Raw genomic sequence first — 21,123 nt, 5'->3', positions numbered from 1 at the left:
TGAAGTGCTTTGCTGCTTGCTTTTTTTTTTTCCTTTCTTTTTTCCAACTGACCAATCAGCTGCAGCACTGATGATGCATCCTGACAGATACTCACCGTACTACTCACGGAAGACCTTGGGATGTCCTCTTTGTAAAATTGGGTCATTTGTGGGGTTACTATACTGCTCTGGCATTTTAGGGGCCCTAAACCGTGAGGAGTAGTCTTGAAACCAAATGTTTCAAAATGACCTGTGAAATCCTAAAAGGTACTCATTGGACTTTGGGCCCCTTAGCGCAGTTAGGGTGCAAAAAAGTGCCACACGTGGTATCGTTATACTCAGGAGAAGTAGCACAATGTGTTTTGGGGTGTATTTTTACACATACCCATATTGGGTGGGAGAAATATCTCTGTAAATGGACAATTGTGTGTAAAGAAATCAAAAAATTGTCATTTACAGAGAGATTTCTCCCACCCAATATGGGTATGTATAAAAATACACCCCAAAACACATTGTACTACTTCTCCCGAGTACGGCGATACCACATGCGTGGCACTTTTTTGCACCCTAACTGCGCTAAGCGGCCCAGAGTCCAATGAGTACCTTTAGCATTTCACAGGTCATTTTGAAACATTTGGTTTCAAGACTACTCCTCACGGTTTAGGGCCCCTAAAATGCCAGAGCAGTATAGTAACCCCACAAATGACCCCATTTTACAAAGAGAACATCCCAAGGTCTTCCGTTAGGAGTATGGTGAGTTCATAGAAGATTTTATTTTTTGTCACAAGTTAGCGGAAAATGACACTTGGTAAAAAAAAAAAAAAAACAATAAAAAGAAGATTTTACTTTTTGTCACAAGTTAGCGGAAAATGATTTTTATTGTTTTTTTTTTTTTTTACCAAGTGTCATTTTCCGCTAACTTGTGACAAAAAATAAAATCTTCTATGAACTCACCATACTCCTAACGGAAGACCTTGGGATGTTCTCTTTGTAAAATGGGGTCATTTGTGGGGTTCCTATACTGCTCTGGCATTTTAGGGGCCCTAAACCATGAGGAGTAGTCTTGAAACCAAATGTTTCAAAATGACCTGTGAAATGCTAAAGGTACTCATTGGACTCTGGGCCCCTTAGCGCAGTTGGGGTGCAAAAAAAGTGCCACACATGTGGTATCGCCGTACTCGAGGGAAGTAGTACAATGTGTTTTGGGGTGTATTTTTATACATACCCATGCTGGGTGGGAGAAATCTCTCTGTAAATGGACAATTGTGTGTAAAAAAAAATTGTCATTTACAGAGATATTTCTCCCACCCAGTATGGGCATGTGTAAAAATACACCCCAAAACACATTGTACTACTTCTCCCGAGTATGGCAATACCATATGTGTGACACTTTTTTGCAGCCAAACTGCGCTAAGGGGCCCACAGTGCAATGACTACCTTTAGGCTTTACAGGGGTGCTTACAATTCAGCACCCCCCAAAATGCCAGTACAGCAAACACACCCCACAAATGACCCCATTTTGAAAAATAGACACTTCAAGGTATTCATTGAGGGGCATGTTGAGTCCATGGCAGATCATTTTTTTTTGTTACAATTTAGCAGAAATGGAAACACTTTATTTTTTAGTCATTTTCCGCTAACTTGTGACAAAAAATAAAATCTATGAACTCACCATGCCGCTCAGTGAATACTTTGGGATGTCTTCTTTCCAAAATGGGGTTATTTGTGGGGTATTTACACTATCCTGGAATTTTAGCACCTCATGAAACATGACAGGTAGTCAGAAAAATCAAAGATGCTTCAAAATGGGAAAATTCACTTTTGGCACCATAGTTTGTAAACGCTATAACTTTTACCCAATCCAATAAATATACACTGAATGTTTTTTTTTTTTTTTAATCAAAGACATGTAGCAGAATAACTTTCACGCTCAAATGTATAGGAAATGTTACTTTATTTGAAAAAATGTCTGCACAGAAAGTTAAAAAAAGTTTTTTTTTTGTTTTTTTTTTACAAAATTCATGTCTTTTTTTGATGAATATAATAAAAACTAAAACTCGCAGCAGCAATCAAATAGCATCAAAAGAAAGCTGTATTAGTGAGAAGAAAAGGACGCAAAATTCATTTAGGTGGTAGGTTGTATGACCGAGCAATAAACCGTTAAAGCTGCAGTGGTCTGAATGGAAAAAACAGCGCTGGTCCTTAAGGGGGGGTAAAGGCTGAGTCCTCAAGTGGTTAAGGTGCTCGTACATCTACCGGTTTGTCTGTCGACTGAACATCCAATAATTATCAAATTGGATGAAAATCAGTGCCACCAAAAGCAAGCCCAATGGATGATTCAACCAAGTTCATGCTGAAATAGGACATGCTGCAAGATGTCGGGCCAATATGCTCGATCTGGTGCGCGTCAGTAATAGCGTGTGAAAATTGTGAACAATGAACGTGGTGGAAACCCCCGGCTGCTGTCTTCCCTAATGTGAATGTACCCCTGTGCTCCTGCATTACTACATTTACTTTCTACCGCCCGCCTGACTCTTCTGAGTTCTTCTGGGTTTTTGCCCCAAATGGTTAGCAACCATGTGGGACAGGAACCCAGCAAAGGAGCCAGGTAGGTGGTAGTGAGGTAATGTATTAACCTCCCTGGCGGTATGATTATTTCCAGACCAGATTTTAGGGTCTTTTTAGCAAGTTTCAGACCCTAAAATAAAAAAATAGTTGCCAAAATGTCTGCAGCAGCCCCTGCTCTCACTCCACAGCTCCCAACTGTCCTTTTGGAGGGACAGTCCCTCTTTGGGAGCCCTGTCCCTCTGTCCTCATTTGTCCCTCTTTCAGGATTTTGTCCCTCTTTCTATGTAAATATATATATTTCTCTACAAAAAAATGTGTTTGATTGACTCTAAACTTTATTCCCATGCTTTAAATTGATACAGTACATTACTAATTGTAAAATGTTAATATGAAGGAAAACAAACCAGGATAGAAAGGACCAGTGTGGTTTGAATTATAAAACATTTTTCTTATGGAACCTTTATGGTATACGTGAGGCAGGGGCGTGGCTCAAGTGTCCCTCTTTCTCATTTCAAAGAGATGGGAGGTATGTCACTCACCTTCCTGGGCTCCAGCACTGCAATTTTCTCTATGTCCTCAGGGTGGTGCTGTAACACTGTAGTGAAATTGCTGACTGCGATCTCACCTGATTCAGAGTCTCAGGTCAGGAAGGAGAGCGGCTACCAAAGCCTGGATCCCCCGGGAGGTGAGTAAATACACCTGCTGCGCGCTATACTTTGCATAGAGCTCCCGGCAGCTAGCCCGAGCATAGCTCGGGATTACCGCCAGAGAGGTTAATGCAGGGGAATACATTTAAACTAGGGGGACAGCGGCCGGGGGCAGAGCGGTGACAAGACAGCTTCACAAGGCCGACTGCCTAAAGATTTGATGATGAAATCGGTCAGGATGGGTGTATGGGCAGCCAACAGATCTCTCTCTGATAAGATTCGATGAGATAGAAAGATCTGTCTATTGATTGATCAGCCACCAAAATCACTAGATGTATGGTCACCTATTGTTTGTTTTCCACTTCCTGGCAGCAGCGAGACACTTCATTTGTTCACTGTGGAAATCACAGGATAGTCCCACTGACTGTGACCCAATTAGGTCACCAAGTAGAACATAACCTATCTTTGGAGAAGCTAATAAGAGCCAGAACAGCTCATTTTAATGAGGTGTTTGAACTTCACCCTCCTTGGAAGGCGCATGGAAACTATACTTAAAGAAAATCTATAACCAAAAAAAAAAAAAAAAAAAAAAAAACTTACCCTGGGGGGTACTCACCTCGGGTGGGGGAAGCCTCCGGATCCTATCGAGGCTTCCCGTCCTCCTGTGTCCCACAGCGGCAGCAATAAAGCTCCCCAAGCTGCAGGGATGTAAATATTTACCTTCCCAGCTCTCTGCTCGGAGATAGACGGAAATATCCGATCGCTGTCGGTTTGCTCTATTGCGCAGGCACAAGTCTGCTGCGTCTGTGCGGTAGAGTGAACCCAGCTGAGATCGGCTATTTCCACCTATTTCCAAGCAGAGAACTGCAACAGCGCCCCCGCTGGAGCCAGAAAAGGTGAATATTGCACAGCCTGACAAACTGTCGGCTGCGCATTCTGTGGGCTACAGCGAGACCGGCGTGGGACACAGAAAGACATGGGAAGCCTCGATAGGATCCAGAGGCTTCCCCCTACCGAGGTGAATACCCCCAGGGGAACTATTTTTCGTTACAGAGTCTCTTTAATTTGGAACAGAAGGGACTTTTTATTTGCCTTTTGTGATATACCGGTTTATTAGGCTGGGATGTATTACACTGCATAATAACTGAATCATCACTTTAATAGGTTCTCTTTTTACGGGCTCTCACCCTGTAAGTAGTTCATTGTATCAATAGGTTGTTGTCCTTTGATAGGATTCTAGCTATATAGTTATGTTTATTTTCTTCTGGCTAACATAGGCTGTAGCAATGATGTACAAGGTCCATACACTATTAACAGCTACAATGTTGGCACAGCCAAAAGGACTTTTTCTTCACATAGTGTCCACTTGTGTCGGTACTTGATATCCAGGGCTGTGGAGTCTGAGTTGGAGTCAGAGTCGAGGAGTCGAAGGAATTTTGGGCACCCAGAGTCGTCGTTACATAAACTGAGGAGTCGGCGTCAGAGTCACATGATTTTTGTACAAAATCCATAGCCCTGTTAAAGGGAATGTCCAAGCAAAATAAAAAAATGAGTTTCACTTACCTAGGGCTTCTACCAGCCCCATGCAGCCATCCTGTGCCCTCGTAGTCACTCACTGCTGCTCCAGTCCCCCGCTGGCAGCTTGCCGACCTCGGAGGTCAGGGCCGCATTGCGTACATTTTTGCGCATTCCAGCTAGTGCAGGAACATTAACACATACATTTTTACGCGTTACTGGTTCAATGCGTACAGTTTTATGCAAGCTGCCAGCGGGGGACTGGAGCAGAAGTGAGTGACTACGAGGGCACAGGATGGCTGCACGGAGCTTGTAGAAGCCCCAGGTAAGTAAAACTCATTTTTTTATTTTGCTTGAACCTTTCCTTTAAGTATTAGACTAAGGAGTCGGAGTAATTTTGGGTACCTGTAGTTGGAGTCGGAGTCGTGGTTTCAGAAACTGAGGAGTCGGAGCTGGAGCCGGAAGATTTTTGTACTGCCTCCACAGCCCTGTTGATATCTAAGTATATTGCTTTGAACTGTTAGTATTAAGATAAATATCACCACCCCTTTTGGATGACCCTCTTGATGTTTTGTCTGTACTGCATAAACATTTTTTTTTTAATAAAAACTTTATATACAAAAAAAGAAAAGCACACCCAAGCCTCAGGTGCGGCGGCAGCAGAGACGCAGATGGGAGAGAGCGGCCGAGGATTTTACACTTTGATATGCGCATGATCTTTTTACACTTGTGAGTGCAATTTTATCTTTTTATATGTCTTAATAAAACGGAGTTATGCTATGGAGGCATTTGTTCTGAGTTTTTAAGGAAGGAAAAAGCTGGTGGAAAGCGGAAGTCCGTATGGCGGTATCTGAATGACACCCAAGCGCTTTTGCTGATCTGGAAACAGTCAGCCTTTGAATCTGGTGAGCAGTTAGATGTTCTGTGTTGGTGGTGTGTATACGGACACAGTGTGCTGGCACAGAGGTGCTCACTGGTGGAGGGTGTCACTCAAAAGCATTGCCTTAATTGGATTACACTATGTGCTTTCTTTTTGTACTGTTTGAGTCCAATATAGAGTGAAGCTGATGAGGAGAGCTAATGCCTGGATCTGTAATAAGCGTGATTGCTGATATTCTGCTATCAGCCATTGGACATCGGTGAGAGTATAACTACTAACTGTGGAACTGTGTGTTATCTGAAAACCTGGAATTCAGTGGGGATTATATGCTGGACTCTAGAGCAGATTGTGCAGACAAGGGAAAATTGGACTGTGTTCAATCTAATATGAGTTGCATGATTGTTATATGATACTGTATTCTATATATTTTGCTGAAGTACTGAGGAAGGGTACATCGAGCCACAATCCCAGTTGTTCCCACGCAGTTGGAGCGCTGTACACATTATAATATATTACATATACTGTATATCTGTGCCACATAGTGGGAGCGCTGTACGCACACAAAAAGACACCCAAGCCGAAGCTCATTTGAAAAATCACATAGTTAAAGGACACCCGAGGCGATAATAAAATAATGAAATAAATGATTGTATCCATCTTCCTTCTCCTAAAAATGACTTTTTAAGATATTCCACAATTTTATTTTATGTTTAAATTTACTTTTTAAGTTGTACCGGTTTTATTGATTTTGCTCAATGACACATTCATTGAAGTATGCCAGAGCTAAAATGTATGAACTATTGACCCTTTGTATTGCTTTCCTACCCTCAGAAGCATAGTTTTATAGTTGGAATTTCTTATTCGTGAGGGTCACAGTGTAGTCACTTCCTGTCTGAGTCAGACACTTACATACCTGATATTTAACTCTTTCAGGCAGAGAAAGAAAAAAAAGGAACACAGCATAGTTTGTGTGCTAGACACTGTACATAAACATGTCTATCTCATCATGTCACCTCAGCTATCCTTTAAAGAGTACTTCCAGTGAAAACAGACAGACTTGTAATGACAGGCTCTGTCTGCATGAGGACGGATGCGGGGTCGCAGGGTTATATACATTACATGTCCTGAAGTCTTCAGGCAGAGAGAGAGAGCCGCTCCACCCCCCTCATCGGCAGTGATGTAACGGTCATGTTTCTAAAGACTGCTGAAGGTCTTCGGAAGCCTCCGCCTGCGTGGTCACAGCCCGCCCCCAGCTTGGCAGCCACCAACCATTGCCACAACCTGATTAGTGGCCGTCAAGCTGGGGGCGGGCCACTGCCATGCAGGTGGGCGTGCACAGAGCCCTGACAGCGATTTGAGAATAAAAAATTGTCCGGGCCCATTCTGACAGGGAGGCGGGGAGATCACATGCCTGGATGGATGACATCAAGACCGGTAAGTATTTTGCCCCCACCCCCCAAACCTTCATAATGCAGACAGACAGTGGCAAAGCTAAGGAGCTGTGGGCCCCGATGCAAGTTTTACATTGGGGCCCCGCAAGCACTCTGTACATAATTGAAACGGCGCACCAAAACCTGCCACTGGCAACTACAGTGTCAGAGGTGCAAGAAGGGGGCCGGGAACAAAGTGTTAAGGATTACTACTATTCAAAGTATCTATAGAAGTGAATATTATGAGCACAGGACCAATAGAGAGCGAATACTGTGGCTGAGGGAGGGCCCCTAGTGGGCCCCTCTGGCCCAAGGACCCCGATGCAGTTGCAACCTCTGCACCCCCTATTGCTACGCCCCTGCAGACAGAGCTTGTAATTACAGACTGTCTATTTTCACTGGAAGTACTCCAACTAAGAAGCAGGAAGCCTCTGGATCCTACTAAGGCTTCCTTTGCTGTCCTCCGCTCCTCATTGCCACTTACAGACCTCCCCAAAGATTTCCAACAAGCTCTTTTTGGAAATCTGGTTGGGGATGTATTGCCATCACAAACACTGGTCCACATGACAGCCCAGGGGCCCCAGGTCTCTCTCACTCACTGGGGTTGTATTGCACCTGCACAAGTATGGTCATGCCTGCGCAGTAATAAGCCAGAGCCAGTCGTGCAGGAGTGGCTCAGTACTACTGCACAGGCACTGTAATGCCAGAAGAGGAGCGCAGACCCGATCAGCAGCAGGGTCCTGGGCAGCAGCAGCGAACAGCAAGGGAAGCCTCATTAGATGTGATTTTTCACCCAATCTTTGGCTCGGGTTTGTTTTACACCACGTACCAAATGATTATACAAATTATATTTTTTCTCTGATAGTCAATGCATATGGCAGCTAGTATAATTTTTGAGTCATTCACCAAAACAATATAATGACAATGTTATTAAACAAACCTAATGCAGGGGTCTGGAACCTTTTTGGCTGAGAGAGCCATAAACGCCACAAATTTTAAAATGTAATTCCCTGAGTGCCATACAATAGGTTTTAACTCGGGACAGTGTGCATGCGCAGCTGAGGGCTCATGTCTCTGTTGCTATGGTGATGTGTACACAGTTGATCCGCCGGGCAGTGAAAGTGTCAGACACGTCTTCAGCTTCTCTTGGGTTTCAGCAACATCAGCAATTTGCCATACAGGAGAAATACAGACTAACAGCTTGTACACTTAGTTAGCCAACTGGGGGGTTGATTCACTTTGCAGGACGAGATCCCCGCACTTTGGCCTAATAGGCTGCCTTTCAAGTGACAGACACCTTATTGGGCCAATCAAAGTGCAGGGATCTCGTCCTATAAACTCACTGGACCTGACAGGATCCAGGGTGGGACATTTGGAGCAGACTTTTTTTTTTGGGGGGGGGGGGGGGGGGGGGAGCCTGAGTAAGTTAGTGGTGCATGCTACAGCGGTAGCGTGCCTACCAGTGGCGTACCTAGGGCATCTGAAACCCGGTGCTGGTTATTACAAGACAACCCCCAACTCCCCCCCCCCCCCCCAAAAAAAAGGAGCGAGTGTGGCATACTAAGTGCGCCACGGTGGGTAATGCCAGGTATAGGCGCTCCCTGTATAGTAAAGTGGGCAGCATTTCACCAGAAATCGTAAATTGCCAGCATTTCACCATAAAATAATCATAGAGAGCAGCATTTCACCAGAAATCGTAAAGAGAGCAGCATTTCACCATAAAATAATCGTAAAGAGAGCAGCATGTAACCATAAAATAATCATAAACAGAGCAGCATTTCAACAGAAATCGTTATGTGCGCAGCATTCCTCAGAAAATAATCACTATGTGGGGAGCATTCACCAGAAAATAATCGCTATGTGCGCAGCATTCACCAGAAAATAATCTATATGTGGACAGCATTCACCAGAAAATAATAGTTATGTGCGCAGCATTCCCCAGAAAATAATCGATATGTGCGCAGCATTCACCAGAAAATAGTTATGTGCGCAGCATTCACCAGAAAATAATCGCGATGTGCGCAGCATTCACCAGAAAATAATAGTTATGTGCGCAGCATTCACCAGAAAATAATCGCTATGTGCGCAGCATTCACCAGAAAATAATCACTATGTGCACAGCATTCACCAGAAAATAATCGCTATGTGCACAGCATTCACCAGAAAATAATCGCTATGTGCACAGCATTCACCAGAAAATAATCGCTATGTGCGCAGCATTCACCAGAAAATAATCACTATGTGCACAGCATTCACCAGAAAATAATCGCTATGTGCACAGCATTCACCAGAAAATAATTGCTATGTGCACAGCATTCACCAGAAAATAATTGCTATGTGCACAGCATTCACCAGAAAATAGTTATGCAGGGAGCATTCCCCAAAATATAAACCTGTAAAAAAAAAAAAATTCACTGACCTGGCCGGCCTCTGACGTGCAGCTTCCCGACGATCCTCCTGCAGCCAGTGTAAATCTCCCACGCTGACAAGCAGAGTGCAGGGCTACGGTAAGATGGCGCCCTAAGCCCTGTACTGAAGACACAAATAGTCTCCAGTGCAGGGTTTCGGCACCAATCTTCCCGTAGCCCTGCTCTGCCTCCAGGAGGCAGTCCCCGCAGTGGGCTGCAGGGAGTTCGATGTTGGGGGGTCCCGGGCGGGCAGCGGGGAAGAGAGGCAGAAGGAGGGGACCCAGGTGAGGGGGGGGATCTTTCCACCCGCCCCACCGCTGTCCCCCACCCCTCCTAGCGCTGCTCTTCCCCTACCATGGGGGGTTGTGGCGACCACCCTCTGACTGTCAGTCACCCGGGGCGCCACGCCCCCCTGCGTCCAATGGTAGGGATGCCACTGGTGCCTACTCTAAAAAAATATGTTACTTGTGCTGCCACACTAAGCTGCGCTGCTTGAGCAGTGTAGCTTAGTGAATCAACTAACTGTGCGCTAGATGTAGCCCTCAAAAGAGCCACATCTGGCTCCCGAGCCATAGGTTCCCTACCCCCTGTCCTGATAACTATGTTTTTCAAAAAATAAATAAATGCAAAAATGTACTGTTCCAAATTATTATGCACAACCCAGTTTCAAAACATTTTATAGGCTGTAAGGAACTGAAAATGGTCCATTGATGAATTTGCAGCATCAGGTCATAATTTTTACAGAAATCAAAAGCCATTTCATTCAAAAACATCTTAAAGCACACCTGAAATGAGAGGGATATGAAGGCGGCCATATTTATTTCCTTTTAAACAATACCAATTGTCTGGCTGCCCTACTGCAGTTGCGTCTGAATCACTCCAGAAACAAGCATGCAGATAGATTAGTCAGATCTGACAGTAATGTCAGAAACACCTGATCTGCTGCATGCTTGTTTAGGGGCTATGTATGGCTAAAAGTATTAGAAGCAAAGGATCAGTAGGACAGCCAGGCAATGTGTGGCAGTCCTGTGTGCAGTAAGTGTCCACCTCTATATTTTTCTTCTCACTTCAGGTGTGTTTTAACAGGTCAAGCTACAGCACTTTATTTGATAGCAGCTTCACAATTTATGCATTAGCTTCAATCTATTTGTCAGAATAGTCTCCTATAGCTGCTGTTTGGATGTAAACTGCCTCCCACCCTCAAATATTTTTTGCTTGAGGAGGCTCCAAAGGTTCACAATAGGACTGGGGTCAGGGGAAGATGGGGGCCACATAATAAGTTTCTCTCCTTTTATGCTGATAGCAGCCAATGATGCAGAGGTATCCCTTGCAGCATGATATGGTGCATTGTCATGCATGAAAATGAGTCTTATATTGTTTTCCAGTACAGGAAGAGTTAAACTTCAGTTATCTATGCAAAAGAGCTTCTCTGAGCTCTCTGACTAATTTAGTCGGCTACATTGCCGTTTTCGGAAGCACTTATACATGAAAGAAACAGTGAAAGACAACCTCATAAGATTTTACTGCAGGGAAGTCATTAGCTCTGCTGTTTCATAGTTTAAAATGCAGAGTATAGTTTGTAAACTGCAATTATTAGAGAATTATGCAATGTTTTTAAAAAAAGCCATATAACTAAAAAATAAAAATATGAGACCCTTTTCTTTGCTACTAACGTTCTATTATCCGTACTACACATACAATTCATTATATCATTACATTTTTGTTTGCTTTAGTGTCACTAAGCTTATGCCACACCTTAGTCACTTATCAATAAGCAGTATATAGTGTGGCATTGGATCAGTAAAGGTGCCCATACACAGTACAATTTTTCATTTCTTTTTCGATCAGATCATTTAGTTCGATAATTCCGTTAGATCGAATATGAGGATTTTTCCAACATATCTGATCGGATTTTATTGAGAAACACAGGAGAACCGTTCGTTTTTCTTGATCGAAAAAAAAAGGAATATTTTCAGCTTTCATTCGATTTGATCGTTTCGGTCAAAAACGGGAAAATTTTACATTTTTATTGTACCACGTATGGGCATCACAAGAGGCACGTTCAGTATTAAAGGAATACTGTAGGGGGGTCGGGGGAAAATGAGATGAACTTACCCGGGGCTTCTAATGATCCCCAGCAGGCATCCTGCGCCCGCGGAGCCACTCCCCAATGCTCTGGCCCCGCCTCTGGTTCACTTCTGGAATTTCAGACTTTAAAGTCTGAAAACCACTGCGCCTGCGTTGCCGTGTCCTCGATCCCGCTGACGTCACCAGGAGTGTATAGCACCAGCCCAGTATGGTCTGCGCTTGTGCAGTATGATCCTGGTGACATCAGCGGGATTGAGGACACGGCAACGCAGGCGCAGTGGTTTTCAGACTTTAAAGTCTGAAATTCCAGAAGTGAGCCGGAGGCGGGGCCGGAGCATCGGTGAGTGGCTGCGCCAACACAGGATATCTGCGGGGGACCATTAGAAGCCCCGGGTAAGTTAATCTCATTTTCCCTCGACCCCCTTACGGTATTCCTTTAACCGTGTGCCAACACTATATATATATATATATATATATATATATATATATATATATATATATATATATATATATATATATATATATATTTATATATATTTATTTCATAGTGCCTAGCAGCTGCATTATTAAACCATAAATGCCTGTGATAGACAACAATGATAAGTGTAGAATACATTGATCATTCATACAAGTGTCGCATAATCAAGGTTTCAACAGCAAAACACATCAAGCGCATCCACAGAAAACCGCCACCAAAACAAATTATAGATCCAATGTGAAAAGCCACAGTGAAAGAAATCCAACAGTGAAAGGTAAGCAGCCAGACTTCAAATGGAGTGAAGGCAATATGTTCAACGATGATATTCAGTGTCCAGTAAGGAGTAAATGGACAGAACAGAGTATAGAAGATAGCATTGTTCATTTTTTTTTTTTGGCTAATAAAGTTTATGTATTGCATTTGCTGTAGTCGATTTGTATCATATTTAAAAAAGGGGATATTCTGTCTCTTTTTTTGGATTCTTGTTAATTTGGGTTGATGACCCTATTTCTAATAAAGATATCTATATTTATATCTATATATCATTATTCCCAAATATAGGGTAGTATTCAGATGTCACCTCTGAATATGTCTTTTGGTCAAGCTTTAGTGTAAAAATATATTGAATACACTCAGCTTGTAATATAGTGCAGCTCCCCCTGGTGGTAAATCCTGAACTCCACAAGACCTGTGAAGGTGTGCTGTGGTATAGACTGCATATCTAGAAAACACTTTGAGCCTGTAACATAGTGCAGCTCCCCCTAGTGGTAAACCCTGAACTCCACATGACCTCCTGTAAAGGTGTGCTTTAGTATAGACGTCATATCTAGAATACTCTCTCAGCCTGTAATATAGTACAGCACCTCCTGGTGGTAAATCCTGAACTCCACAAGACCTGTAAAGGTGTGCTTTAGTATAGACGTCATATCTAGAATACTCTCTCAGCCTGTAATATAGTACAGCACCTCCTGGTGGTCAAGATTTGGACTCCACAAGACCTGTGAAGGTGTCCTGTAGTATATATTGAATACACTATGCCCGTAATATAGTGCACCTTCCCCTGGTGGTAAAGCCTGAACTTCACAAGACCTGTGAAAGTGACACGTGGTACAGTATCTAACTATATATCTATAATACATATAATAAACCATCAGCCTATTATGATATAGTTCAGCGCCACCTGGAGGGAAAGCCCCAAGACCTGTGAAGGCGTCCTATGCTATAGACTACGTCTATAATGCATATTACACAGTATCAGCCTGTAATATATAGTGTAGCTACCCCTAGTGGTCAGACCTGGACTCCACAAGACCTGTGAATGTGCTCTGTTAAGCTAGTTGATATCTAGCTATATATCTATAATACATAAAATACACTATCAGCCTATAATATAGTGCAGGTCAATCTATTCGTAAAGCTTAAACTTTGCAAGACTTGTGAAGGTTTCTTGTGGTATAGACTGTATATCAATAATACATATTATACACTATCAGTCTATCCCGTAGTGTAGCTCCCCCTTGTGGTCAGGCTTGGAGACTCCACAAGACCTGTGAAGGTGTCCTGTGCTATAGACCAGGGGTCCCCAACCACCGGGCCGCAGGACATGTTCTGCCGGGCCGCGGTCCCCTGCCTCACTAACTTCACTAGCAGCCGTGGCTGTTTGCTGTGCAGTGCGCTACTGACTACCTATACTGGAGGCACCTACCTAGCTAACCCACACAAGGGGCAACTATACTGACTACCTATACTGGAGGCACCTACCTAGCTAACCTACACTGAGGTCAACTATACTGGCTACCTATACCAGATGTACCTACTTAGCTACCCTACACTGGGGGAAACTATACTGACTACCTACACTGGAGGCACCTACCTAGCTAACCTACACTGGGGGCAACTATACTGACTACCTATGCTGGAGGCACCTACCTAGCTAACCTATACTGGGGTCAAGTATACTGGCTACCTATACTAGCGGCACCTACCTAGCTAACCTACAATGGGGGCAACTATACTGACTACCTATACTGGAGGCACCTACCTAGCTAACCTACACTGGGGGCAACTATACTGACTACCTACACTGGAGGCACCTACCTAGCTAACCTACACTGGGGGTAATTATACTGACTACCTATGCTGGAGGCACCTACCTAGCTAACCTATACTGGGGCAAATATACTGGCTACCTATACTGGAGACACCTACCTAGCTAACCTATACTGGGGCAACTATACGGACTACCTATACTGGAGGCACCTACATAGCTAACATACTGAGGTCAACTATACTGGCTACCTATACTAGAGGCACCTACCTAGCTAACACTGGGGGCAACTATACTGACTACCTATACTGGAGGCACCTACCTAGCTAACCTACACTGGGGGCAACTATACTGGCTACCTATACTAGAGGCACCTACCTAGCTAACACTGGGGGCAACTATACTGACTACCTATACTGGAGGCACCTACCTAGCTAACCTACACTGGGGGCAACTATACTGGCTACCTACACTGGAGGCACCTATCTAGCTAACCTACACTGGGGGCAACTATACTGACTACCTATGCTGGAGGCACCTACCTAGCTAAACTAGACTGGGGGCACCTACCTAGCTAACCTACGCAGGGGGCAACTATACTGGCTACCTACACTGGAGGCACCTACCTAGCTAACCTATACTGGCTACCTATACTAGAGGCACCTACCTAGCTAACCTATACTGGGGCAACTATACTGGCTACCTACACTGGCGGTAACTATTTAGATACCCTATACAGGAGGTACCTATACCTAGCTAACTACCTATACACTCCAAATGGGGGGGTGCTGCTGCAAACCCCGGTCCCCACCGCCCCTCTCTCGACAACACCCCCAACCCCCTGCCACCCCCCAACACTCCCACCCCCCAGAGAAAAGTTTGGTCTGTATAGCAGTCCCCGCCCCGGGCTGAAAAAGGTTGTGGAACCCCTGCTATAGACTATGTCTATAATGCATACTGTGTTAGGCCTCATTCACACTTTGTGCGCTTCTGACCGCTTTTTTTCAGCACATTATGTTGAGGGCTCGTTCACATCTAGCCAACGCAGATGGCTGTGCAATCTGAACGCAGCGCATCCGATCGCACGCCATCTGTGCCGCTGCCCGCGTCTGATCCCATCCATTGACAGTGATGGGATCAGATCTGCTTAGCGGACAAAATGCAGGCAGCAGTACGCAAGCGCTTCCCAGCGCATCGTACTGCTGCGCAGCGCAGTAGATGAGAACGGAAAGGCAGTCTATGCCCTTTTGCCATTCCTGCGTTTCAGCACACCATACGCGCTTCCATATCCGCACGGAAGCGTATATGATGTGAACGAGGCCTGACAGATACATATTGCTGAAAAAAGCGCACAGAAGTGAATTGGTGTGAATGAGCCTTTACACAGTATCAACCTATAATATAGCATAGCTCCCCCTGGTGGTCACACCTGGACTTCACAAAACCTGTGAAGGGATCCTGTGGTTTCTGACTATATCTATAATACATATAATTCACTATTCGCCTAAAATATAGTGCAGCTCCTCCTGGTGGTCAGGCCTGGACTCCACAAGATCTGCAAAGGTGCCCTGTGTGGTATCAATGTATCTATAATACATATAATTCACTATCAGGCTATAATATATAGTTCAGCTCCCCCTGGTGGTCAGACCTGGACTCCAAAAGGCCTGTGAAGGTGCCCTGTGGTATCTATAATACAATAGATAGTGCAGCTCCCCTGGTGGTCAAGCCTGGACTCCACAAGGCCTGTGAATGTTCTCTGTGGTATCCGACTAGTTTTCTCCTTTCCTTTGCCTTCTTTTATCTACCGTAGCTTATTATAAATACTAGACTATATTTGGCTCCTGGTGTCTCCGTACTGTTTAAAGCTGAAGGTTCTTGGATTCTTCAGACCACTTAAGCCTTTTTTCCACAAACAGCTGAGCTTTTCAATTGTCAGACACAGATCAGCCTCCCTCTGCTGCCAGCCACAAGCAACTTTATGGTTACAATTACATGCAGCTGAATGGCAGCGTTTGGTATCATCACACGTCACGTTTGACACACAGTGGCGTTACATGGCCATTAAAAATAAAGTCTCACGTGGCGCCTGAGGATTCCATGGAGAGGTTGCCTGTCCACCACCCGTGCAGAGAAGCAGCTGACAGATGGTGTATTTATCGCCCTCAGCTGCCCATGTGAAAGAGGTCTGCCCCATCTATAGAGTCGTGCAGGCCCTGTCATTGCGGAAAACGTGAGTGGTCACCCAGGCAGGATTTCTTTCTCTCAAAGTGAACCTGGGATGAAAGCCATCTCAGATACCATACTTACCTGGGGGCTTCCTTAGGCCCCCTTAGTCCCTCTCCGTTACCCTGGGTGGCTCCTGTCACCCAAAAAAAAAATCAACGAAAGCCTGGCTGAATTGCACTGTCACGCATGCGTGGCCCGGCGTGCTCCCGTCCCTGGGAGAGTTCTGTGTCTGTGCAGTAGTACTGCGCAAGCACAGAATGCTTCCAGCTGCTGGAGCGCGACGGGGGAGCCACCCGAGGAGACAGTGAGAGACTGAGCGGCCTTCAAGGGGGCTTAACCTCCCTAGCGAGGCAGGCTTGGGACGGAAAGCCACAGAATAGGGTGGTAATCCCGTGCCCGAGTGAGTTTCATGCAGGAGCAGCTGCAGACCTCTCTGAGGTATGTTTTTCTTGTTTTTAGGGTCTAACAGCTTATGAAAAAATTGCTTTTAGACCCTAAATTTAGAAATAATCATAACACCAGGGAGGTTAAGGAAGCCCCAGGTAAGTATGGTACAGAAGGTGGCTTTCATCTAAGGTACACCAAGGTGAAAAACTGATGAAATAATCAAATTGTACTTACTCTACTGCTCCTTAAAATTATTATTTTTTTTTTATTTATTTTTTTTTTACACATGTCCCATGGTTTTATTTTCTATTTAAACATTTACAAAGAAGATTGTCTGTTTTATTGTCTCTGCTCAGTGGCAGTCTATTAAGTGCCCCAGAGTTAAAATACATGTATATTGACCCTTTTATCTTAACCCTGCCCTCATAAGTTGTATTCTGTCAGGGAAACTTTGAGGCCTCATTCACATTGCATTCCATTTGCATGTCTGTCCGCGTTGGGCAGGTTTTGTGGCCTTTTTTGCGATTCCCAGCAATTACCTGCACGCTGCGTTTTTTTTTTTTTTTTTAAAAAACACTTTTCTAAGCAGTTTTGCCGAGCGATTGTGGTTTTTCACTTCCTGACGTTAGTTAGTGAACTCTTTGAATCGGAAAAGAATACCATTTATTCTTAAAAATGCAAATGTAATTGCTGCACAAATCGATTTTGCGTTTCTCCTATACCTTCCATTGAGGTGGAGTTGCCTCAAAAAAGGTCCACGCACCGCTTTACTGAACAAACAGCGCACGACCCGCGCTGATATGAACCTTCTCATAGACATTCATTGCACAAGCGTTTGGGAGGCGATTTTAAAAATCGCCCGTGCGTAAAAAAAAGGACAAAACCAGCTCCACTGTGAACGAGCCCTTATGGCTGTAATTTGCTTATCAGTGAAGTCTACTATATTCCTGACAAGACAGAAGTTGTAACTCACATGACTGAAAATTAACTCTTTCAGGCAGCAAAAATACAAAAAAAAAAAAAAAAAGACAAACTGCCTGGTTATTCATATAAAATGAACTATGGGAGGTCAATCATAAGTAAGTTTGCAGCAGTCGGGTGTAGGTGCCTCTCTCCCGTGACAGCTGCAAACGTAGGCACTTGTTATTGACCTGAGGAGGCGGGCCAGCACCCGTGAAATGTGCTGTCTTATTGTGCATCATGAAAACGTTATATCTACCCATATGGTTTGTTCTTTTATGGAGGTAAGATTTATCTACCCCGATACAGTATAATTTAGAGATTAGAATATATCATTGGGAGCCTCCTATAGTTCTTTTTAGCATTAGTTCTACCCTTTGGGGTTAAGTATTGGACACCTCGTGTCACAATAACCCAAAGAGAGCAATAGACCAGCACCTGCACAGCAGACCTGGGATACCGAGCAGGAACGGCCAATTTTCTGTAGGCTCTGCGGTGGTTGCAGGAGTGCCACCCACCCTTGTGAGTATAAATCACCACACTATCCTCAACCATATATCCTAACGATACTGCACCACTGGGCTCCTGGTCTCTCATTGCAGAATCTTGGCAGTTGGAAGTTCTACCACCACCAAGAATCACCTCAAATTAGGTTATTAATTTGTTTTGAAACCACAAACACTGGTTCACATGACAGCTGGGGGCCCGGACTCTCTCACTGCGTGTATTGCATTCAGTATAGAGGCAGTGGGGATGAATTCCCTGGTGTTGAGAGGTCCAGGGCCCACCCACACTTACCTCTAGGTATCACTTGATGGTTTGGGGGCCCCGGGCCATTGAGAGAGTCTGGGGCCCCCAGCTGTGTGAACCAGTGTTTGTGGTTTTAAATTATCGTTTTGCAGCTTCCAGGATGCGGGTGACAGGTGAGTGGTTAGGGAGGGACTCCTGTGGGAGGGATGCCTGCACGGGGCGGTCCTGCTAGTGACAATCTATGATAACGTCCGACCGAAGTCTCCCACCTGAATGCTGCCTAATTTATGTGATTCCTGCTAGATTTGGTACGGCAGACAAAGGGTTTATAACTGTGCACTTGATTGGCTGACAGGTGCCTGCTGAACAGATAAAAGGTAGGAAATTGGTGGAGCTGGGAGTGAACAATTGTGTCTGTTGATATTAATATGTTTTGCACTGTACATACACATTTATCTCATGTAACATGTCGCCTCAGGTATACTTTAAGTTCTGAAAACTCCAGAATGAAAAAGCAAAACAAGCGGCCAAAGAGAAGGGACTGCCTGATAGAGCCATAAAACAGGAATTACTTCAGAAAATAAAAACCTTTATTCAAATTCTACAGTATGGTCTTCCAACCATAAAACAGAGAGCAGCGTATGTCAGGAGCAGTTTAGCAGTAGTGAGGTTGGAGAGGCGGGGCGGCGAGCTTACCGCGGCACACGGAGGTGCTGGTGTTGTACAGGAACGGATACAGCTGGAGGCATCGGATCATCTGTAAGTTGTCCTCACAGTCTGGGCATGGCTTGTGCAGATCCAGTGCCTCGCGGAAGACTTGCAGCGCGCCAGTCACGTTCCTCACAGACAGGTACGCGTTCCCCAGGCTCAGGAGCATTAAAGGCTACAGAAGAGAGGACAAATTACTAGGAGATACTACATGCAGACAGACATGAATGACACTGGACTGAGCCAACCCCCCTCCCCTCTTCCTCTGCAGGGGTGGATGGAAAAAGGAGGCTTAAAGTGTACCAGAAATGGTACACTGGCCATTATTTATACTTACCTGGGACTTCCTCCAGCTCCATGAGAGCCAAGGCTTCCCTCGCCATCCTCGGAATTCAAATGAAGTCAAATGACTTCTGGTGTGACCACGGGAAAGGGGGGGGGGGGCTAACTTACCTAGAAGTCTTTGGGGGACATCTGCATTCCATTATGCCTCATAGGCATAATGAAAGCCACGTTCCACCATTCACTTCCGCGCTTCCTCCTTCCGGCTTGAAAAAAGAAGCACGGTAGTGAGTCATACAACGCTGCTTTTATTAAGTCTATGACTTTTAGTGGAACGCAGACGTCCCCGAAGACTTCTGGGTAAGATAACCCCCCCCCCCCTTTCCTGCGGTCACACCTGAAGTCATTAGACTTCATTTGAATTACGAAGACTGACTCGAAAGCCCATGCCTATTTGGGAACATTAAGGCCCAGTGCACACCAAAAACCTCTAGCAGTTCTGAAAAACGCTAGAGATTTTTGAAGCAGATTTCAGAGCGATTCTAGGCATGTTTTGTAAACATGCCTAGCATTTTTTGGAGCCTTTTTGGGTAGCAGATTACAAATATTGTTACAGTAAAGCTGTTACTGAACAGCTTCTGTAACAAAAAACGCCTGGAAAATCGCTCTGATCTAGCGTTTTTCAGAGCGGTTTTCCACTTTCCTATACTTTAACATTGAGGTAGAAACGCCTCAAATCAAAAAAATGCTGCAGCCCCCAAGTTTGCGTTTGTGAAAAAAAAAAACGAGCTGCTCTGGTGTGCACCAGCCCATTCACTTTCATTAGTCTTGCGGTTTTACCCCTGCAAGCGTTTCAAAAAACGCTCCAGATCCGCTCTGGTGTGCACCAGCCCTGACAGTTTTTCGGTCAATCCGATCACAATTCTCTGATCATTGGAACAATTCTTTAAAGTTGTGCCATTAGTGGCTGTCTTTATAGCATAGTGCAGGGAATAATGCCTGTACGTGAATATATCAGATATATTGCACTACTAGTCTTTATTCTTTATGATTTTTCTTTTTTGAAGAGGTCATGATAGGGGTGAAATACTTTATATTCAATTTATACAAGGGTGTGAAGAAACATTCTGTATTCCCAGATAGTGTGGGGATCATCTTTAGCAGGCGAATTCTTCCATGGCTCATAGCTAGACAACTGCCTGTACACACAGAAAATTGCCACCGCAATTGCAAAGGCAGTGCAATGCAATTGCGTTTTTTTAACCACTTAATCACCCTGGCGTTCTATTTAAATTGCCAGGGTGGCAGCGGCAGGGGTTTTTTTTTCGTAATTTTTTTTTTTTCATGCTGCCAACTTTTAGTTGGCAGCATAAAAGCCCACTAGAGGGCGCACATGGTGCGCCCTTCTGATCGCTCTTGGCGATCACAAGTAACAAGAAATCCCGCAGAGAGCGGGATTTCTTGTTAAGCTTACCCGATCCGGTCAGCCGACGTCCTGACGGCAGTCGCCTCCGATCCAGCCCTTTGCGCTTGCCGAAAGTGATTGGTCCAGGTAGCGCAAGCAGCGGACCACCGCTGAGCGGCAGCGATCGAAGACCACACGCAGCTAGCAAAGTGCTAGCTGCGTGTGGCGCAGTTTATTTCATGCAGATCGGCCGAGCAGGGCCAGAGATATCAGCCTCGGCGGCAATGGACGAGCTCGTCCATGCCGCCAAGTAGGTTAAAGGAGTTATCAGGCTAAAACAGTAAAAATGAGCTTTACTCACC

General features: G+C 44.7%; 1 protein-coding gene across 1 annotated transcript in view; it reads right to left on the bottom strand.

Moving 5' to 3' along the window:
- Nucleotides 1-21,123, bottom strand: part of TTC17 (tetratricopeptide repeat domain 17) — a 152,488-nt gene that overhangs the window by 64,466 nt on the left and 66,899 nt on the right. Inside the window, exon 16 of the mRNA XM_068261821.1 lies at nucleotides 19,063-19,249. Within this exon, the coding sequence (XP_068117922.1) occupies nucleotides 19,063-19,249 (187 nt within the window). The remainder of the gene's footprint in view (nucleotides 1-19,062; nucleotides 19,250-21,123) is intronic.

This window comes from Hyperolius riggenbachi, chromosome 11 (genome assembly GCF_040937935.1).
Source record: "Hyperolius riggenbachi isolate aHypRig1 chromosome 11, aHypRig1.pri, whole genome shotgun sequence".
Taxonomy (NCBI): Eukaryota; Metazoa; Chordata; class Amphibia; order Anura; family Hyperoliidae; genus Hyperolius; species Hyperolius riggenbachi.
This window is presented reverse-complemented; position numbering and strand designations above follow the sequence as displayed.